The 17,726-nt window shown below is 41.5% G+C and overlaps 1 protein-coding gene across 1 annotated transcript in view; it reads right to left on the bottom strand.

Annotated features, from left to right (window-relative positions):
• The window catches only part of KIAA2012, a gene marked incomplete at both ends in the record, with an annotated part of 103,479 nt that overhangs the window by 60,296 nt on the left and 25,457 nt on the right, over window positions 1-17,726 (bottom strand). The window contains 4 exons of the mRNA XM_084259511.1: window positions 2,884-3,010; window positions 5,517-5,669; window positions 8,805-8,951; window positions 12,279-12,447. Of these exons, the coding sequence (XP_084115637.1) occupies window positions 2,884-3,010; window positions 5,517-5,669; window positions 8,805-8,951; window positions 12,279-12,447 (596 nt within the window). The remainder of the gene's footprint in view (window positions 1-2,883; window positions 3,011-5,516; window positions 5,670-8,804; window positions 8,952-12,278; window positions 12,448-17,726) is intronic.

The following is a 17,726-nucleotide window of genomic DNA, read 5'->3' as shown; positions in this document are numbered from 1 at the left end:
GGGTGATAAACCTGAGAATAAAACCCACAACTTTAGTTCAGAGTTCTTTCTTCTTCCTCCTACTTCTTGCCTCATCTAAAGGACTTCTCCTTTTTTAAATATCAGGCACCTTCACTAAGGTAACCGTTGCTAAAAGAAGGAAAATCATCCTTTGTCAAATATCCCACAAGGAAGGATTCTTTTACCTATAACCAACTTTATCACAAAAGACAAATGGGGAGGACAAAGAGAAAGAAGGTCATTTAGCATATGTTTGCCCCTAAACAATCAGTGTTTTGAAACCAGCTGGGATATTTTTGGATCCTTCTTTTTTGTTTACCAAATTGCAGACCATCAGGGGATGACTCCAAATATTTCTGTTATTGAAGTCAAATGACTCCAAAACCTAGTGACTTAGAACAATAAATCTTTAGCTCACAAAACCTCTGTGGGAATCTGTGGGTGGGGGGTGTGGTTAGGTTTGTGATTCTGGTGCAGTGTCTCTTGAGGCTGCAGTTGCTGGAGAATGGTAGCCTGGGATGCAGTTATCTGAAGACTGGGGCTGGACCATCTCTTAGCAAGGTGGCTCACTCATAAGCCTGGAAAGTTCATTCTGGCTGTTGGCAGGAGCCTTCAGTTTCTGTTCATGTACAGTTCTTCATAAGGCCGCTTGCACCACAGACATGGTGACTGACTTTCACCAGAGTGACTAATCCAAGAGAGAGACAAGATGGAAGCCACAGCACCTTTTATGGCCGTCTCAGAAGTCACACACATCACTTCTGTCATATTCTGTCTTTATTAGAAGGGAGCTACTATGTGTAGGCACACACTCAAGGAAAACATTGAGACATTTGGAACATATTTTAAAAGCACCACACCAACAAAGTGCTGCATGACAGAAGGATGCTAATTCAATGACCGAAAAACAAAAAAACATCCTTTTGGGTAAAAATCCAGTTAGGATAAGAATAAGTGCTAACTGGAAAAGTGAAAGAGACTGAGAATTTAAATTTATGTGGGACCTGAAGTCCTAACCTGAATCATTGCACAGACACCTCTTGCACTTCTTGCAATAAAAAACTCCTGAATAAGACTTCCAAAAGGAAACGTCCATTGCTGCCTCTGTCACTAGGATAGGTGATGATGCAAACCAATGATGAGAAATTCAGCGAGCAGATCCAATGTTTTGATGTGAATTCTTTCAAGTCAACTTTTCCTTTCTTAGGTTTTGCATTTTCTAAATGTTGCAATACCCTAACATGACCAAGAGGGTCAGATTCCAGCTCTAGCTTTTTTTTTTCTTCTGAAGGCTTATATTCATTTCTCAATGCTGACTGAAAGCAAGAGATCATGATCTAATTGCTTAAGAATTTATTTCCAAATAGATGTTGACAGAGTCTGAAAGTCTCAGAAAGATCAGACAGATCATATTTCCTCCTTTACTCAAGATTTTTTTTTTTTAATTGAAAACAAAACAAAACAAAACCCAATGTGATTCCAAAAGAACCTTCCTTTGTGGCACCTGGAGTATTCAGGCAATCAACAAGCATTTCTTAGATATATTACAAAGATAAGAGATTCTCAGGGCTTATAATATATTTGGGAATTAAACAGAAACTATTCTGATAAACACAATAAATCACAAAAGTGGGAATGACAAAGAGGACTGAGGCTACATCCAGCCAGGGATACAGAAATGACTGAAACATCATCTCAATAATGTGACAACTAACTTAAAGCCTTAATATTTCTTTTCCTGCTTCTGACTTTCCCTTTGTCAAAAGGGGAGCTAGTTCCCCTGGAACAAAGTGGACAGATATGGAGCAGGGGTGCAGAATCATATTTGCTTTCCAGCTGTTGAAACAGCTGTATCACATGGACATTGGCCTCCATCTGTCTAACTCCTACTTCCAAAAACTCAGAATCATTTTAGAATCAAGTTATTCTTGTACTCATATGGTATAACCCAAGTGGTGATGGAAGTTCTTTTATGTTGAGTGAGGAACAAAATGCCTTGTACTTTCTTGCAAGCTGTATGTAGGTGGTTATTTCAACAGCAACAGACACAAGGTGTAAAATGTAACAATAGTCAAGGAACTTCCCAGTTCCTGGCAGTGAAGAACTCCATCCTGTGATTCAGATGGGGTGAGGAACCTTGGACGAGGGAGAATGTGAGGGTCTGACCCAAAGTCATCTGACACCATAGAGCACAAGCCATGGCTACTCAGAGCTCCTGGCTCTGAACTCAGGCTCTTTCTATTAAGCCAATTGTGACAGAATGCACGAGCGAGTGCAGATTTTAATCTCCCTCAGCCTGAGCTCTGCGGCCTGTATCACTCACACATACACATCAAGAGGGTTCCTGGGTGGTTGACACTCATCACCCTCTGACTTCATTTCTTTTTCCTTTGCAAAATGGTTATTGCTGAGAGCCAGCATCTCTTTTCCAAAAAGTTAACATGCCAGGAGGCTTTTTGGAAGCCGCCTTGCTATCTGTCAGGAGCCAGATGATTCACAGCAATGAACCAATGCACATAAGAAGGATACCTGATTGGATTACCAATTAGCCACCGCCACCTCAGGAGGGTGGCTGGAAAGAAGAGAAAAGGCAGTTGTTTAGTTTGGGCAAATACCAAGAGGGCTTTATCATTCTCATCAAGGCATCAGCTCAGCGCATTAGACCTCCTCCAAGCCATTCCACGGGAACTTCTCTCTTCAGATGCTCAGCAAGAGTCAACTTGTTATGCAAACATTGGGTTATTGTGTCTGTGCTACAGAAGCTCCTCTGTGTCAGGGAGAGGATGAAACTGGCCGGCTTACCTCTGTTTTTAATGATGCCTCTGCTGCTGGGAAGTCTTAGAAGCTGCCGGTAAAATCTTCCCCTATGAAAACAAGGCTGACCTGGCTACAGCCTTACCTTCATCCGATGGAAGCGCCTCGGTTTGGGTAGACCCCAGGATGGACAGGCTGATGTTTTCCCCTTCTGGATTGAGCAAGAAGTGTCCCAGGGTGGGGTCTCTGGATTCCTCTTGAAAATAAGCACAAACAGGGCGGTGTTAGTACCAGAGCAGGGGAGGGAGGTCGAATCTGGACTGTGCTCCCTGAGTCCCCTGTGGGAAGGTGCTGATACGTGCGGGTGCTCATCAGAGTAGGGTCAGTCCTCTCCTGGAATTCACCAGAACCGGGCCATTGTTTAGGTTCTGTCCTCTGGAGGCCAAGGTGTGATGAGCAAGGTGGGGCAGCCATTAGCCTTTCTCTTGCCTTTGTGAGAGTCTGGAGAAAGAAGCCCCTCTGGACTCCAGCAACCCTATCAGGGCCAGGCTAGGTTGAGGGGCACTTTGAGTGAAGGAAAGGGAGACCCTGCCTCCAGGTGTATGCAACTCAGCCCTTTGGCACAGGGCTGGGTGCTTCCAGATCTATCACATGCCTTTGTGCTGGCCACGCACGGCATGTGCTGCTTTTGCTTATGGACCAAATGCTGAGGATACTTGGTGACTCCAGAGACTGAGGCCAAGGAGAAGAAAGCTGCATTCCTTCCCCTCAGTTGCTTAGAAGGACTGAAGGTGTTTCTATAACTTTACCTTCCCCATCTCTAAGACAAAGGAGTCAGGAGTTGAGCTGAGCACCACTCATGATGGATATTTACAAGTGTACAAAAGGACACACAGAAACACACACTTGCACATGGACACATGCATATAGGCACAACCCCAGGCAAGCAAGCACACGCATGCACAACCACGCACATGTAGGTGTACATGCATGTAGACACACAAACCACTAATAAACAGTGATAGATGTGTATAGATGCCTGAGTGGTTGCACACATGTATGTGTGCATGAATGCACTTAAGCATAAAATGCACTTACATAGGCATATAGGCACACACATAGCTTCTGATACATGTACCCTCACACACCTACATTTACACACTCAACCTACACACTGGAGGCTCCTGGCTGTACTCTAGTCATTGTCATGGCCCTGGTTCATACATTCTTTCTAATTAGATTCTCCCTTTGCAAGGATGCTTCCGTATGTGTGTGTGTGTGTGTGTGTGTGTGTGTGTGACTTGTCTGACTGTGTAATCTCCTAAGAATATCCTTGGTGCTGACATGACTGCACCTAAAGTTTGGTCTATTTGTATCAAAATCAGAGGACACCTGTATCACACTAGTATAAAAGGGGTGGTTGTCAGAGAAAATTCATTGATGAAATGGTATAGAAGTGAAAATAAGGTATTTAGAGGGAGATAAAGATAGACAGGTAGATAGAGACAGAGAGACTGTCTTAAACAGTGAGACATCTGTTCTGAGTGAGCTGAAGATGAAAATGATTTTTTAAAACGATTTATTGATTTAGGCATACAAGAACTGGGGTACAGGCCAGAGGTGCGGGGTTGGGGGATGGTGAGAGGATTCACCAGAGACAGAGCGGGGAACCGAACAGGCAGACTGACTGAAATACACTGCTGAGGGGAGCAGCGGGCAAGACAGGAAAGGTCTGCTGCACCATGTGGGTCACCTCCCTGGCCAGGGATCGAACTCGTGCTGCAGTGGCTGGCGATAGCTTTAACAGCGCTGTCTTTAATCCTTGTGCCACCAGGGAGGCCCCAGGATATGAAAATGAAAGACATGTTTCTTATCTTCTTGGGGGCTCTCAGTTCCCACAAACGTTTCAGATGTGAGTTACTTGCAGCCCCAAGTGTGATTTTGCTATCAACAGAGATACTTCTCTTCATATAGTCTAGCACTCAAACACATAGCATCTTCTTTATTGGGTGCTCAGCTGAGGAAAGCAGCCCAATGCTCAGATAAGGGAGGAAGAGTTGGCTAGGCTGTGCTTTCTAGAAAATGGGTTGTCCGTCTCCAGTGTGGCACCTCCCCAGGGGAGTTTCAGCGGTAATTTGGACTCTAAGCCATTTTTGCTTTATGTAGATCAAGCCCCCTGGGAAGCTGTCACTGCACTGCTACTGTTGCTGCACTGTCGCTGTTGTATAACCATCTTCACCTCCTCCCAGACAGTCACCTCTTCAGGAAAAGAGCACTAAGTCATAGAGGGTGTGGCATTGACATGCCTCGTCCTTCAATAGGAATCAGAGCCCTCCTCTCCCTGTGAGCAGGTCTCAGGCTCTGGTTTGGGCTGGAGGGTGACTTTCCTCTTGGGACTCTTTATATGAGCAGGGTCACGGGGCTCCCTTGCTCCTGGGGAGGGGTGTAGCTTGGTGTTGAGTATGCCTGGTAAATCCACTAGCGGGTCTTCCTGATGAGCACACAGAGCTGTGTCATCACACGCTGCTGCCAGGAGTGAAGAAAACAGGGAAGAGCTTGGTGGTGCATGTTGGTGCAGCAAACCCTTAAAACATGTACTGACTCTTTAGGAATATGCATGGTGAACACTAATCCCACTGACATTGGTGGAAACATGACCGACTTCCCCTTTTCAATGGGGTGACTTTCAGAAAGCTTAAATTGAGCTTAAAGCCACAGGCAAGCCAAAAGGAGGGGGACCTACATGCACCAGGAGTGATTACCTTGTCCTGCTGGGAGAGCCTCCGTGGGTGGCCTCATATTCAGGGGGCCTCTGGGGCTGCTGTGGCCCACCATCCTGGGGCTGTCCAGGCCCTTCTCTGGACTCTTTCTTCCTTTAATCAGGGATGGAAGACCCAGTGGTGGGACACCCTTCTCTTCAAAAGCAAAAGGAGAAAGAGCTTGAGTGAGACCTTCTGAGACTGAGAGGGAGTGTGCTTCTTCTCTAACTTTGTGGTAGATCCTTGTGTTAGGATGGTTTACTCCACTCACTCTCAATTCTGTTCTTCATTTTCAGTCTTCTTAGGAGCAGTGGCCAGGTATTACCCACAGCCAAAGTGGAGTCAGCCTTGCAGAACAGTGACCTTCATCTGGAGGAATTGAGCAGTGGCTGTTGTTATTTTTATCTTATTGGTGGGCTTCTGAGATGAAGAAAGACTTGTAGGCTGCAAGTCCTGCAGCCCCCAGTGAGTAGGCTTTAAGTAGGAAGACCCCAGGTTTAGAGATCATGAGATTATTGGCTACAGAGTTCCAACCACAAGGCAATCTTTCTGAGCAAAGCCAATGATCATGTCACTCCTGAAGGTCATAGAGAACAAAGCACCATGCCCAGGTCATAGCCAGAGGGCACTGGGATTGATGGTAATGTCCTTCAAAGCGTGTCTTGCCTGTGCCTCAGTCTGTGTCTCTAGCTCTCAAAACCAGCAGGATCTACTCTCAGGAGGGTAGGGTGAAACACAACACTCTAAGTGATGAATACTTTGTCTTAATCTCTTGGGAAAGAGCAGTCTTTATTTCATGTACAATACACTGTTGCTATTTGTGCTGGAAAGTTGGCTTCACAGTTTTAAGGTGTCACAGGCTACTTAGTTATTACAATGGGAAAAAGATGTCTTTACCATAGAGAAAGCTGGCAGGCACTGCCTTTTACCAAATAATGAAATTTAATGTCACCTAAAATAGAAAAAATTATAACAAATGGGCTAATTGTAAAGGAATATTTTGTGTTCCTTGACAGAATGCGCTGATGACAGCATGTCATCTGTGTGCTATTCTTTTTTATTTTAGATTTATAGTTTTTAATTCATGTATTTTTTAACAAGTCACTTGGTGATTTCTTTTATTATTATTATTGTTTGTGATTATTGAAAAAAATTTTGATCTGAATCTAATCATGAGGAAGCAGACAAATCTAAATTGAGGGTAATTCTGCAAATCCACTGGCCTATCTGCTTTAAAAATGCCAAGTCATGAAAACCAAGACTGAGGAAGTGTTCCAGATGAAAAGATTCTAAAGAGACATGGTAAAAAAAACACAGTGTGTGATGCTGATTTAAATTCTGGAACAATAAAAAACAAACAAACAAATATCACATTATTGGTATAAATAGAAAAATGACTATGGACTATATGTTGGAAAAGTGTTATATCAATGTTAATTTTCTGGATTGTAATTATTCTATTGTGGTTAGGAGGAAGAATATCCTTACCTTCAGGACATATGTGCCCATAAGGGATCAGAGGTGCAAAGTCTGTAACTTACTCTCAGTAAGTTATATTACTTATATTAGTAAGTAATTTTATTTATATTAGAGGCGAAACATTCCAAAGCTAAGCAAGTAAATGGGCATGAACAACCTCTGTGGCTGTTGGATTACCCCACTTCCTAGGTCTAAATTATCTTGCCCCAGGGACCTCTGTGTGAGAGAGTCCATCATGACAAACTCACCTTTTTGGTTTCCTTTCTTTATGCATCTACAGTTGACCTTCAGACATCTTGGAGGTTAGGGATGCTGACCACCAACTACCCCATGATTGAAAATCTACATGTAACTTTTGACCCCTAAAGAAAATTAACTACTTACTAATAGCCTGTTGTTGACTGGAAGCCATACCGCTAACACAAGCTGTGGATGAACATATATTTTGTATGCTCTATAATTTATATACTGTATTCTTACAATAAAGTAATAAAAATCTTTATTGTAAGATTTTCTTAACGTGATTAAGAAAATCTTAAGTGGGCCTCCCTGGTGGCATAAGAGGTTAAGTCTCAGCACTATGAAACTATGGGCAGCCACTGCAGCATGAGTTCAATCTCTGGCCAGGGAGGTGACTCACATGGTGTAGCAGACCTCTCCTGTCTTGCTCACTGCTTTCCTCAGCAGTGTATTTCAGTTGATTTGCCTGTTCTGCTCCCCACTCTGTCTCTGGTGAATCCTCTCACCCCCCCCCATACCTCAGGCCTGTAACCCATTTCTTGTATGCATAAATAAATAAATCTTTTAAAAAAATAGATAAACAACTAATATTTATGGAGTTTTTCCTCTGCCAGGCACTATCCTTAGTTTTGAATATATAGTCTCTCCTTTACTCCTCACATCCTACTCTCATTTTACAGATCAGAAAACTGAAGCCCTAACAGATAAGTAACTTGTTTGATGTCACATCACAGCAGTGGCCTAGTGGGTTTGGAGCTCAGGCTTTCTAGAACCGGAATCTGTGCTCTTACCCACTGCACAGCACTGCTTTTCAGAATAAACAGAGTGGTGAACCCAGGCCAGAATGTTCTTGAAATATTTGTTTTGAGAACTTCCTTTGATTATTGGGGCAGGGGCTTGTTTATCCCTCTGTCTCTTAATTGAGAGACAATCATCCTAAATGAAAATTTTTTAAAAATCCATAATACTGCTACTTAACCCCTTGCACCACCAGGGATTTTGTATACTAATCGGATGTCAATTAACATTTCTGATGCCATCATCTTGCCCTTTGGAAAGGAGGCTCAGATTTCTGAAAATGAAAAACTTTCTAAAGTATGGCAAATTATTTCCAACCCATGCAACAGGTAAAAATATTCACTGAGAGGTCATTACTGTATAATCTCAAATGTCCATTCTAATTTTGAAAAATTAGAATGAATACTTTTACTCATATTATGGACTTTCAGTGAATACATACATGAAATTTCATTCATTAACAACACAGGAGGAACTATGGAGTTGGCAGCAAATTTTTAACAAGTTTGATGCTGTTTTATGCTCTGCAATCAGGAAATATTAGTTGGAGGATGATTTAGTGAGTAAGTAATATGTGAGCTGGAGGCTAGTGGTCTGACTAAAGCACTTTGGTTCAGGCAGATGCTACTTGAACAAAAGTTATTTTCAAGTGTCTGGGAAGGAGCTAGCCTCCCTTGAAGCCTCTTTTTTTGGTGACTGAGGACCCTCTGTGTCTCGGCTTGCTTCCCTTTGGAGTGAGATTTCTTTGGGATGCTGGAGGGAAGGAGCAATTACCTTGAGGCGAGAGCATGTCCCTGCCTGTGTCGACTGGGAGATGCACAGTCAGTTCCTTCGGTCTTTCTAAGGATGCATGTTTCAGGGGAGGTTTCCACAAACGCCTGGTCTCTTCTGTTTCTGGTCCTTGTTCAGGATGTGGACCACCTAAGAGACCAAAGGAAAAGCCATGTCGTAGTAGACATCTGTGGTTTTTTTTGTCCTCTTCTCTTCTTTTTGGGGGGATGTGTCTCTCTGCTGTTCACACTGTGTGGTTTGGGTAGAGTTGTATCTATTCCCTGACTCCTGAGCTCAGCGGGGAACTGAAACCTGGTCAAGCAGAGCTCCTCCTTGCCTCAGTCACAGTGGCCGGGTCTGTCATGGGTGTACAACCCAGTCAGCGGCAGTTCGGATACTTTTGAAAGAACTTTTTTTTTTTTAAAGATTTATTTATTTATGCATACAAGAACTGAGGTACAGGCCAGAGGTGCGGGGCTAAGAAGATTCACCAGAGACAGAGTGGGGAACAGAATAGGCAGATCGACTGAAATACACTGCTGAGTGGGAGGTAGCCAAGTCAGAAGAGGTCTGCTGCTCCATGTGGGTTACCTCTCTGGCTGGCCAGGGATTGAACTCGTGCTACAGAGGCTGCGGATTGCTTCATGGTGCTGTGCTTAACCCCTTGTGCCACCAGGGAGGCCCTGAAAGAGATTTTTTTTTTAAAGATTTATTTATTTATTTTATACAAGAACTGGGGTACAGACCAGATGCATGGGAGGGTGAGAGGATTCACCAGAGACAGAGCGGGGAACAGAACAGGCAGATTGATTGAAATACACTGCTGAGGGGAGCAGCGGGTGAGACAGGAGAGGTCTGCCCCGCCATGTGGGACCCTCACCGGCTGGCCGGCATCGAACTGGTGCTGCACAGGCTGCAGACAGCTTCACAGCGCGGCGCTCAACCGCCTGCGCCATCAGGGGAGGCCCTGAAAGAGCTTTTAAGAGATGTATCTTTTTTTTACTTGGGTCAACAGATAAGAGGTTGGTATGGAATTGTAGGAGGTCATCTTTACAACGCATTTGGATACAGTGAGATTGGGAGGAAAGACCCACAGTACTGAAAGACTTAAATATTGTCCAGATCACATTTTCTGAGACCTGGATCCAAACGAGCCTGGAGTTATCTGCTCCTTGCATTACCCAATTACATGAGCATAGTGTTCATGTTGTTGCTTAAGACAGTTTCAACTAGGTTTCTGACATTTATTACTCAGAGTCTTCACTAGCATATAATAGAAAGAAGAGCTCAATGGATTCACTATCTTATATAAGCTCACTGTCTCTAAAAACTTTAAGAATCTTGTTCATGATGGCCTGGTTGTCTTCCTGACTTTCTTTCCAAGGTCATCATGGAATATAATCAGGATTTAGCCAAATCCTGCTAATAGTATTGTCTTTTCATTTGGATGTTTTGGCATCTGGAGCCATATTGACCAGGAGAGACCGTCTCTCCCAGGGCTAGATGATTCCTAGAAGTAATGAAGGATCACATGTGAGTCTGTCTTTTATATACAAACAAACTAATTCAGAGCTCCTAACTCCCAACCACCTCCTTTATCCAACTTTTATACTCTGAGGCCACCACCCTCCTGGCCTAATCAATGCCAGGTATCAGACAACTAGGGACAGCCCCTACGTCCAGAGCCCACCCAAACTATTCAAATCAGTCAATTTCAAGCTTGTTTAACCTGCCTTGCCCATTCCTTCTTGCAGAAACCACAGTAAAGACTCTGGACCATGCCCCGCTCTACCCTTCTGCATCCTAACTGACCCTGGAGTTTCTTGAGTCACTCCATATAGTGTGGTCTGCTCCCTCCTCTTGGAAACTGTAAGTAGCAAACTATCTTTTCAGAGGTGATTGTCTCCTGATATGGTTGCCTTACCCTATCTGAATAATAATAAAAACTATATTTAAAAATACTCTGTGGTGTGTGTGCATTTTAAGGACTGAAGTAACCTTTTTCAAAGTTAAAATCTACAAACAGTGAAATGCAAAGATCTTAAGTGTATAGTTCAATGAGTTTTGACAAATGTATATGTCCAACCAAGATTTAGAATAGTTCCATCACAGAAACTTCTCTCCTGTCCTCTTCCATTGACTGATCTTTTAAGTTCACAGTTAGGTATTCTTCTTCATGATGAGAAATTTCAAATGGGGTCGTAAAAAACCCTCTGAAAAATCAAGGCAGCTTCTAAACTGAAGTTTCTGGAAACCTCAGAACTAGGACCTTCCCAAAATTGGAGTCAGCTGTTTAATGAATCCTCTTTTGCCTCTGGTAGCCCAGAGAAGTCCCAGGAGCATGAATGTGTTGTGGGCAAGGGGACTGTGGAAAAAGTTGGGAAGATTAGATTTCTCCTTGGGTCACAGGGTGAGCATTCACTCAAAAGCCTCCTCCAGAGAGACTTCCTAAATCCCCAGTTGGAATTGATCTCACTGTTGGAATTGATCTCAAACTGTTAGCACTTTGCTTAGAAACAAAATCTCTGCCCTGACAAAGATTGTGGAGATCATCTAATGTTACATAATAACCCCAAATCAAAATCAGGAAAATGGTTTTTCAGACACTTTCATCTTCCTTTTATAAAATGAAGATCTGAAGATCCAAATATTCTTTTTATTTTGGCTGCCAGGAAATTCAACTAAACCCAGAGCTTACCTAAAGCAATGAATTCATCCCATATGTCTGATAACATCTATTTCTTTGCTTCTTTATCAGTTTTTTCTCTCAATTTTTTAACATTAGTTGTTGTTTTACACAGATATGTTTCCCAAATTAAGATGATACAATTTTTATTTTTTGACTTTATGATGGTGAGAAAGAGATACATATTTAGTAGAAACTGTACTTCAAATTGTGAATTTATACTTTATTTCAGGTTAGCAATATGTGACATGTGATATGCTCTATCATATTCTCTCCTAATGTTGGGCAGTGACATGAACCACAGCTCCCAGTCAGCACTGATATATATATATATATATATATATATGCTTTTTTTAAAGAGTAGTAGAGTAGTAGTCCATCATATATATATATATATGTGTGTGTGTGTGTGTGTGTATATAGAGAGAGCACAGATAGAATTGGATGGAACTGTGCTAAGTGAAATAAGAAGGAACAAACAAAAGCAAAATAAAACAAACTCTTAAATATGACTATAGCACTGAGGCTACCAGAAAGGGATGGGGAGGAGGTGGCTGGGTACAAATTGGGGGTTGGGGGTGCAATAGAATGTGGTAGAGGATTATTGGGGTTTTGGTAGGAGGTATAAATGATACATTTATAGAGGTGTGAACCTATACCCCTAAAACATATCCAATGTTTTCAATCAATGTTACCTCAATAAATATAAAATAATTTTTCTGAAAGGGAGTCATGATTTAGTGGGACCCACAACCCAGTCCTTCTTAGCCTGACAGCCACAGGGAACTTACTTCTTTTGTGTGCTTTTTCTTTAGGGCGATGGTGGGTGTGAAAATGAATCTCCACTGGAAAGATGAAGAGCTCTGCTGGGGGCTCATTAGCTTTAAATTGACTCCTTGGTGGGTGCAGGACTTTGTGTGATTCTTCTGAGATAAGAGGTAATTTCAGAGTCTTTGGTGCCTGGAGAAAATTTAAGAACAAAACAAGATCCAAGATGGCCTGTATCCAAAGCAGGCTGCTTGCAAGATGGCATTGTAACTTATTGTATCTCTAGCACCAGAGTTGCTGGGTGTGATGTGGCTCATACAGCTTTAAGAGAAGGAAAATCGAGAAGGAAAGGCTGAGAAGGAAAACTAACTTGGCGACCATATCTGACTAGAGTGATGCTGTTTGCTTCTTAGAATTTGGCTATGTTTTCCTTAATCCAGCCTGATTTTTTTTGAGAAGTACAAAAATAATACATGTAAGAGCTTTGGGGAGGAAATATAGTCTTTCTTTCTCTTGCAACTGTGGAAACTGAGCTGGATTGAAATGAGATAGCTGAAATTTCTGCTTGTAGGTGGATTTGCCATAAGTTCTTTGCTGCAAGCATTTTGTTGCAAATTGGTTGCACAGCAGTTTTGCTGTGAGATAAAATAAGAGATAAAAATAACTGGTTGACAGTTTGTTTTCAAGTTTGGTTTCAGCTGACATAACACTCCCATATTTATATTGTGAAAATCTGGGGATAAAACGTATGGGAGGTGTAGAAATGAAAAAGAGTAAAAGCTTGATTGCTTACCATACTAGAGAATGATAGCTTATCAATGGCAAATCTTTCTGTGAGCAGTCACCTCTCCCACCCATCAAAACCAAAAGTTTGCCAAGCTATGGCAGCTAGTAATTTATAACAGTCTCTGAGACCATTAATGATTCATTCTTTAGCTAATTTAGATAGAACTTGTTCTCTTTTTTAAAGATTTATTTTCATTTATTTATGCATACAAGAACTGGGGTGTAGGCCAGATGTGCAGGGGTTGAGAGGATTCACCAGAAACAGGTGTATCTACTGAAATACACCGCTGAGGGGAGCCGCAGGCAAGACAGGAGAGATCTGCTGCGCCATGTGGGTTGCTCCCTGTCTGGAAATTGAACTCACACCTGCCAGCCTAGCCACTCACAGTGGTTGGTGATATTGCTGAGACTTTAACTCCTGTACCACCAGGGAGACCCTGATACAACTTGTTCTTTAATGCCATATTTATCAAATTTATCCCACAATATTAGAAGCTGTAAGCAAAAGTAGCTCCTGCTATTCCCTTTCCACCCACAAAGAAATGGTTACTTGATTACTATACATTTCTTGAATATGGGATTTTCTTTTTTGTAATTTGATAGTGGAGAAATGATGTAGATAGCATCTTGGTTATGGCATAGAATCTGGCTTATTAGAAGGACTGGACTTGGTTGGAATGTGTAAATGTAGTTCATTCAGATAGTTACTACCAGTCATGTGTGCTACACATAATGATAAAAAATAGCAGCACCCCTCTTTTGATTAAAACACACAGCTTTCTGGGCCTCCCTGGTGGCACAAGGAGTTAGCACAGCACTGTGAAGCTATCCACAGCCATCCTCAGCCTTCCAGGGAGCTACCCACATGGTGCAGCAGATCTCTTCTGTCTTGCCCACTGCTTACCTCAGCAGTGTATTTCAGTTGATCAGCCTGTTCTGCTCCCCACTGTCTCTGGTTAATCCTCTCACCTCCTGCACTTCTAGCCTGTACCCCAGTTCTTGCATGCGTGCATAAATAAATAGTTAAAAAAATAAAACATACCAAAACATGGCTTTCACAGTGATGCAAATCTCAGTTACAAATATACATCATAGTATTTGAGAACTGATACCTCTTCTAATAAAGGAAGAAATTTCAGCAAAAAAGAAAATTTATTTTATTATATCCTTTAAAGTAATTTCCTTTTTTTAATTTTTCATGATTTATTTTTTATGGCAAAATTGCCTTACCATCAATTAATTATGAGCTGAAAATGCTTGAGGCAAAGCACTTATGGCAAATCTACCAGACATGGCGATTTCTATGTATAGAGAGGGAGAAATCTTGGCATTTGTTGTTAAGAGAAAAAGGGTGCAGAACACTGAATACACAAGAATTAAGATTTAGGCAAGAATGGTTAGAAAACAGGAATGTACATTTGTGTTTACTTTCCTCACTGAAACTTTTTAAGCCTCAATTTCTTCCTCTTCAAAATGGAAGTAACCGACAGAAAAACTAATTCAACTCATCAATCAGTTCAGTAAAGTGGCAGGATACAAAATCAACACGCAAAAATCAGTAGCCTTCCTATACACAAACAATAAATCTGAAGAAGAAGAAATCAAAAAACCATCCCTTTTATTATCAAAACAAAAAAAAAAATCAAATACTTGGGAATAAATCTAACAAAAGAGGTACAGGACCTATACAAAGAAAACTATAAAACACTGTTAAAAGAAATAGAAGAAGATACAAAGAAATGGAAAGACATCCCCTGCTCATGGATTGGAAGAATAAACATTATTAAAATGGCCATCCTACCAAAAGCAATATACAGATTCAATGCTATTCCAATAAAAATTTCAATGTCATTCTTTTTTTTTTTTTTAAAGCACTCCTGGCTTTGTGCTTCTTATTTATTTATTTTTTTAAGATTTATTTATTTATTTATTTATACAAGCACAGGGTACAGTCAGAAGCACGGGGGGTGAGAGAATTCACCAGAGCCAGACCGGGGAGCAGAGCAGGCAGAAGGACCAAAGTACACTACTGAGGGGAGCAGTGGGCGGCAGGAGAGGTCTGCGCGCCATGTGGGACCCTCCTCTGGTGGCCAGGGAGCAGCTGGGGATCGAACTGGCGCTGCAGAGGCTGTGGGCAGCTTCACAACCCAGCACTCAACCGCTGCGCCACTTGGGAGGCCCTTCAATGTCATTCTTCAAAGAAATAGAACAATTATTGATGAAATTCATATGGAATCACCCAAAATAGCCAAAGCTCTCCTGAAAAAAAAAAAGAATGGAATGGAGGCATCACACTCCCAGACTTCAAACTGTACTACAAAGCCATAATTGTCAAAACTGCATGGTATTAGAACAAGAACAGACACACAGATCAATGGAATTGAATAGATAATCCAGAAATAAACCCACAGATTTATGGTCAACTAATCTTTGACAAAGGAGCAAAGAATATGCATTGGAGCAAAGAAATTTGTTCAATAAATGGTGCTGGGAAAACTGGGTCGCTACATGCAAAAGAATGAACCTTGACTACTACATCACACCATACACAAAAAACAACTCAAAATGGATTAAAGAACTAGACATAAGACCTGAAACCATAAAATACATAGAAGGAAATATAGGCGAAACACTACATGATATGCACATCAAAGACATCTTTACAGACACATCACCCAAAGCAGTGATAGTGAAGGCAAAGATAAACAGCTGGGACTACATCAAATTAAAGAGCTTCTGCACAGCAAAAGAGACAATAACCAAAACAAAGAGAAACCCCACTGACTGGGAGAAAATTTTTGCACACAACACTAATGATAAGGGACTGATCACAAAAATCTACAAAGAGCTGATGAGACTCAACAACAACAAAGAAAATAATCCAGTCAAAAAATGGGCAGAAGAGCTAAAAAGAAACCTCTCCAAAGAGGAAATGCAAATGGCCAACAGGCATATGAAAAAATGTTCAACATCACTTGTAATCAAGGAAATGCAAATCAAAACTACCATGAGATACCATCTTACACCAGTGAGAATGGCACATATTAAAAAAACTAGCAACACCAAATGTTGGCGAGGTTGTGGAGAAAAAGGAACTCTCCTGCACTGTTGGTGGGAGTGCAAACTGGTCCAACCACTATGGAGAGCTGTGTGGAGATTTCTTGACCTACTAAACATAGAGCTTCCATATGATCCAGCAATTCCACTCCTAGGTATTTACCCAAAGGACACAGAAACATCAATTCCAAAGAGCACCTGCACCCCTATGTTTATAGCAACACTGTTTACAATCGCTAAGCTTTGGAAACAACCCAAATGCCCAAAAGTAGATGACTGGATCAAGAAGATGTGGTGCATATACACCATGGAATATTACTCAGCATTCAAAAAAGATAAACACATGCAATTTGCAGCAACATGGATGGAGCTGGAAGGGATCATGCTCAGCGAAATAAGCCAGAAAGAAAAAGAAAAATACCGGATGGTCTCACTCATAGCAGGAATCTAGAAAACTTAAATAAGGGACCAGGAAAAAGAATAACTATAAGAAAGAAAATATCAAAATCAACAAACAACTACGAACCAGAGACACTCTATGGGAGGTGGGGGGCGGAGAAAGGAGGGCTTGGGGTCAAAATAAGGGGGTTGTAATTGTATGGGGAATATAAAAATAAAATTTAAATAAAATTAAAAAAAAATAAAATGGAAGTAACCAATCATACCACTGGGAGAATATATACAGGTCCTCACTCTGCAGCAATATGAACAGAACAATAAAAAAAGAATTGCTGTGTATCAGAGAAAGCCACAGCATTAGCCCAGTTTGTTGTTGTCGTTGTTGTTTGTGTGTGTCCAAAACCCCATAACACACACACACACACACACACACGACAAGGAGAGAAAGGTATTTAAAGCCCCTTGTTTTCAGTTATTCAGAAGCTGCTGAGGTTTTCTTCTTTTAGTTTGTGTCTTTGCACATGTGAACTTGGCTCTATGAATGTATGTGTGCGCTGGATTTCAGGGAGTTCAATTTCATAGGAGGAAAAATAAAACTTTTTCTCCCTTTTTTTAGTGTTCAAAAAGAATAAAATGATCAGAAACACACATAGTTATCCACATGTTTAGAGCCCAATGAGGAAGGAAGTGCAACCAAATATGTGCAGAGTGATATTTATAATTTTGAGACATTAAGAAAATGATTAACCAAACACATGCACATAGGATCTTTATGTTCCTGGAGACCTTCAGCGCCCGGTGCCAGCTGCCCACCAACTGCCCTTTTCTGAATACTGACCTTGTGCATTTTATTTGACAAGGTTTGCATTGAGAAACCTATGTGGAAAGTCAAATGATTTGTATGAGGTATGGTTGACAAGCCAAAGCTTAATTTCTTTATTCTAATTTAAAAATTTAGTTTTATATAGGGGAAAATATTGCTTTCCTCTGTTAAACCATATACATGGAGCGAGGGAAGGGACTTCCATCTGACGTCTGCTCCTGGTTCAGTTCTGGGCTGACTGGGGGTGTGTGAAATTAAGGACTTTCCTTAGGAACACGGGGACCCTGGCAGGTCGAGTCTGCTGTTGCCGCTGGTCCAAAAGAACTTGGGAGGATTGGGAGGACACAAGTCTTTCTGGTGTAGATGGAAAGATTTAGATCAGCTTATGCTCATCATGGACAGGACA

Source organism: Talpa europaea (genome assembly GCF_964194135.1).
Source record: "Talpa europaea genome assembly, chromosome: 1".
Taxonomy (NCBI): domain Eukaryota; kingdom Metazoa; phylum Chordata; class Mammalia; order Eulipotyphla; family Talpidae; genus Talpa; species Talpa europaea.
This window is presented reverse-complemented; position numbering and strand designations above follow the sequence as displayed.